Source organism: Nematolebias whitei, chromosome 2, assembly GCF_014905685.2.
Source record: "Nematolebias whitei isolate Nwh7 chromosome 2, NemWhi1, whole genome shotgun sequence".
NCBI lineage: Eukaryota > Metazoa > Chordata > Actinopteri > Cyprinodontiformes > Rivulidae > Nematolebias > Nematolebias whitei.
Window position 1 is genome coordinate 6,252,805 of NC_056499.1, and position 4,811 is coordinate 6,257,615.

General features: G+C 37.9%; 1 protein-coding gene across 1 annotated transcript; it reads right to left on the minus strand.

Annotated features, from left to right (window-relative positions):
- Positions 1-1,422: 1,422 nt before the first annotated feature.
- On the minus strand, positions 1,423-3,867 carry LOC119428314 (transcription factor XE1.1; the record flags this gene model as incomplete). The annotated part of the gene is given in 2 exon segments (XM_037695984.1): positions 1,423-2,734; positions 3,714-3,867. A coding segment is annotated over 1 exon segment (143 nt), but the record flags the coding sequence as incomplete, so codon positions are not given.
- Positions 3,868-4,811: the final 944 nt, after the last annotated feature.

The following is a 4,811-nucleotide window of genomic DNA, read 5'->3' on the forward strand; positions in this document are numbered from 1 at the left end:
GAATAACTGCAGTGAAAAGTTAAAGTGTTGAAATTGTAGCCAAAAAAAATAAAAAAAATTAATCAGGCCGGGAGAAAATGTGGTCGTCGTCGCTTATGTTTTTTTTTTTTTTTATCTTTTACTTGCAACTACAACTTATTAAAAGTAGTCTCATCAGGCTGCGACTGCTGGAGATTAATTGGAGGCAAAGTTGGAGAAATTCTACCAATTTACAGGAATAAACCTGGAATTTAAAACACTGAACGTTGACCCAAAGCAGGAATTTTAATTGTAGTTAGGTAAAATATATATTTAGCATAATCTTGACTACCGTAATTTGCTGTATAAGTCGCAGTTTTTTGCATGAATTAACATGCCTGTGACTTATACAGTGAAATGACTTATTTATGTTTTTTCCCATATTTCTAACCCATTTTTTGACTGAACTGACGATTTCATTCATTCCGACATGGAAAATATTGAACACTACCATTTTCAGCCACTAGAGGGCCTTTGAGGCAAGCCAAATGTCTCATTAATAGGTAAAAGTGATTAATGAAACACTTGGCTTGCCATACAAAGCCACATTCGTCTGGCTCCAACAATCAGCGACCATTAAAGTACGTTTATTAAGAAAAAGTTCAACTGAGACTCATCTTTACGATAATGTTGAGCAAACAAATAATTGTTTTAAGTGCTAATCTTGTTAAAGTCCTCCTGTGCACGCTCCCGCAGCCACCATTTGGCAGCCAACCAATTTTTGGCACAACACCGGCCTGTGTTTCCGGGTGGTCAGTGGTGATGCATAATAGATGCGACTTACACGGCGAAGCAACATATTTATGTTTTTCCCACTTTATTTTTCGACTTATTTGGACTGGTGCAACCTACACGGTGGTGAAACGTGTACGGCGGCAACTACGGTACATAAAGAGAGCTTTGGTGATATTGTGTAAATATTATTGATGTATGGTATTAACGAGTCAAACAGGTTTTAAATCCCAAACCAGGCATTGTTGTTTCTACCCGACCACTAAAGAGCAGGCACACGTTTCTTTGATTATATCCCAGCAATTATAAAAATGTTAGTAGGAAGTTAAAAAAAACAGGCGCTGAAGGAGTGAAGGTAGCGAGGATTTGTTGGAGTACGTTTTGAATGGACTGAAAGTTTAATAAAATCTGGAAAACCTCCAGAAAGTTCCTGCCTCTTTGCAATCCTACGAGCTCGTGACTCAAAACGACTCTGCGACAAATTAATCACCAAGGAGGGAAAATCGCATCTTGAACGACACTTTTTCAAAAACCACGTCTTATTTTTGGTTTTACCCACATCGTACCTACACTGACTCATTTTGTACCCACTGAGCCACCATCACGTTTATGATTTAATCCACCAGATTTCACTTTTGAAATAAAGATAGGCAGTTTTGGACCACTTGCTTAATAACTATTATTGATCCTGGGCGTGGTTTTTAGACATAAACGTGTTTTTTATCCTCTGCGGGTGTCAAAATTCAGCTGTGGTGCTCTCAAGACGAGTTATGGACATCTGGGACAAAATAGAAACAGGTCCAAGATGAGTTTAAGACGTCTTTGAGCCGACTCTGTGACTGTTCTGAGAGACTACCGGTCACACACGTTTATGGAACATGTTCAAAAGTCGTCTCAAGCAAGAAAACTGAGAAACCCCGAGAGTTTCCAGCCATTTTGGAGATTCCCTCGCAGATGTTGCCAGCTAGCCTGCAGCAGTCGCAGCCCTCTGAGCTACCGTTACTAAGCAATACTTGATTAACTGGAGCCAAGAAAAACAAAACATAAAATAAATCCATGTTCCATCAGGAACAAGAATGTGACAAAAACGTGGATATGAAACACTTTATGGCAGAGCAACAACCAGGCCGTGAAGTCCCCTCTTTTAGAGAAGACACTAAAAAGTTGTAGGGGACGCGTCGTTCTCCGTACGTTCAACGTCACGAGCCGTCAGTCAAACTACAGTTTGCCACTCATCTGTCACCTTTTAGACATTATGGTTGATGCTAATCCAGGACCGGAGCTCAGCACCACAGAAACAAATATCAGGTAGTTTGGGCTACACAAGAACTAATATATATAAATAATAAATTCTCTTTTTTAAACAAAGTTTGTGTCTAACAGCAAACAGTATGTTGTGTTGAGTTTAACTGCACCTCTAAACTGGCCAATAAATTAATCTCAATCGTCTCAGTGCCCCAATGATTCCCCGGACTCTGCGGGGTGGAGTGCTCGGTGTTAACGGTGACGCTGGCAAACTATAGATGAACTGAAGACGCTGCTCACGTCTCTGTGAACTTACCTAGCTTTCCCTTTAGAAATACATTTTATACTTCAATAACATAATAAATAGCAAAACAAAAAAACGGACAAACAGAGAAAAGGATTGCTGTTACAATGCGTTCGTCAATTCAGTTTAGGCACAAAGCAACTTCCACGGCGGGCTGGAGGAGATTGCGAAGTCTCTGATTGTTCAGAAGCAACACGCTTCTTGCAGACAGTGATATGTGCTGAGGTGGGTGTTTTTCTTGTGGGGAGAAATCTGCAGACGGGAACGCCGAGCTGGACGCTCGGCTCGCTTTTTGAATGGGAGGACTGGATTGTGTGGTTTTGCTTCAAGTTGTCGGTCTCCTCCCATCGGGGTCACAAACCGTGAGTCCTGTCTGTCACCAGGAAGCAAGGTGACCGAGTCCAACGGGCCCGACATGAACCGCGGCGCACCGACCTGCAGAGGAAAACAACAAAATACTTTATTTTAGAGAAAAACAACAAAATACTTCATTTTAGAGGAAAAACAGGAAAAAAGCTGATGCTGTCTTTGTTGTTGATATGTAATTTTCTCTTTATTCCAGCAGAATACAAATATGAATATATATATATATATATAATAATTATATATATATAAATATATATATGCAAACAGTCAGCTAATTAAAATAAATTATTGGGCTTTAAAATTTCTAAGTGGTAAAACGTAGCAAACAAAAAGCTGCCTTGATAATTTTAGCTTTTAGGTACAATTTTGTTAATTTTAGCTTATAATCACAGTTTTTCCAACTTACAAATTTAGCAACAGTTTTGGTCATTTTAGCTTTAAGCTACTGTTCAGCTAGCTTTTGCTTAAAGTTATCGTTTTGCAAATTTTATCTTTTTAATCTACATTTAGCTTGTAACAACTGATTTGCTACGTTTAGTTTTAAGCGACTGTTTAGCTAATTTTTGTAGTTACAAGTTTTTCTAATCTTTCAGCTACATTTTGCTTTAAACATCTGTTTAGCTACATTTAGCTTTAAGCTCTTGTTTTACTTTTAAACTTTTGTTGTTTGCTTGTGGTTACAGTTTTGCTCATTTTAGCATTTAGCTACTGTTTTGCTGACGTTAGCTTTGTAACTAAGCTTGTTGTTGTGAATTTGTCTAGTTTTCCTTGATTACAGATAATTTTATAGTAAAGCCGAAAAATATTTGGATGTTTTGAAAAGTTTAAAGCTTTGAGAAGAGGTCAAAGAAGACAATTTGTGAAATGATTCAATTCACTTCAGTTTATTTATACAGCTCCAAGTCACAACAGAAGTCATCTCAGGGGAGTGCACAGAAACATCCATGTATAAAAATAATAATTTAACATTATTCATCTGAGGAGCAGATGCTTTGAGTTTAACTCCAAACGATAACGGGGATAACTTTGGTTCAGAAGTTTTGGTTACCTGTCTCCTGCTCAGAGGTGACCCATTGGGTTGGAGGTGTCGGTCAGGCCCGGATGGACTCCTGTGTGGCCCTGCGGAGCGTCACTGGAGCTCCCCGACACTTTCTCCTCCTCCCGTCTCTTAAGGCAAGCTGCTTTGGGGTTTAGGTTCCGCTCTGCAGATTCACAAAGACTAACATTAAACCCTTCTGCCTGTTTTTATTTAAATAAAACATTCAAAATCGACATCTGTCAATCCTTCTAACAAAAAAAAAAACATTAAAGACATTTATATTAAAAAAAAAACTTTTGATAAATCCTAATAAAAAGCATGAAGACAGATTATTTTTGACCATCTTTCCTCAACAACAGGAAACAAAAACATCGGCTTTTTATTTCCTGCAGCTTCTTCGCCGTCGTTCACAGTCATCTGCACTTTTTATTCTTTTACATTCTCAAGTTTCTTCTAGCTGCGGCACAAAGAACGTCTCCACCTGCAGGACTTCACTGTGAAAACTGTTTGCACACAAACACAAGCAGGAAAATATTCCTGGAGGCTTCAACATGGCTCCATGAAGCTAAAATGTAAAATGAAAACAGATTTTAATGTAAATAATTAACAGTGGACATGTTTTTACTTAAATCTGTTACATCTGTAACATTAACCTTTTTATTATTATGATGATTATTGTTAATTAAAATAATTAATTACAGTAGAAAATTATCATTTCTAGGTGACTACTGACATAAAGGTGTATGAAATGCAGTATTTTATTTTATAAAATATATATTTTATTTTTCATGTGGTGTTTAATAATTCATTTTTTGTTGCCTTATCAAATTCTACCACCTGTGGGCTTCAAATTTAACAAAAAATGAATTATTAAACACCACATGAAAAATAAAATACATTTTAAAACACCTATTAATGTGGACTGACTGTGTAAGCCATCCATCCATCCATCCATCCATCCATCCATCCATCCATCCATCCATCCATCCATCCATCCATCCATCCATCCATCCATCCATCCATCCATCCATCCATCCATCCATCCATCCATCCATCCATCCATCCATCCATCCATCCATCCATCCATCCATCCATCCATCCATCGAT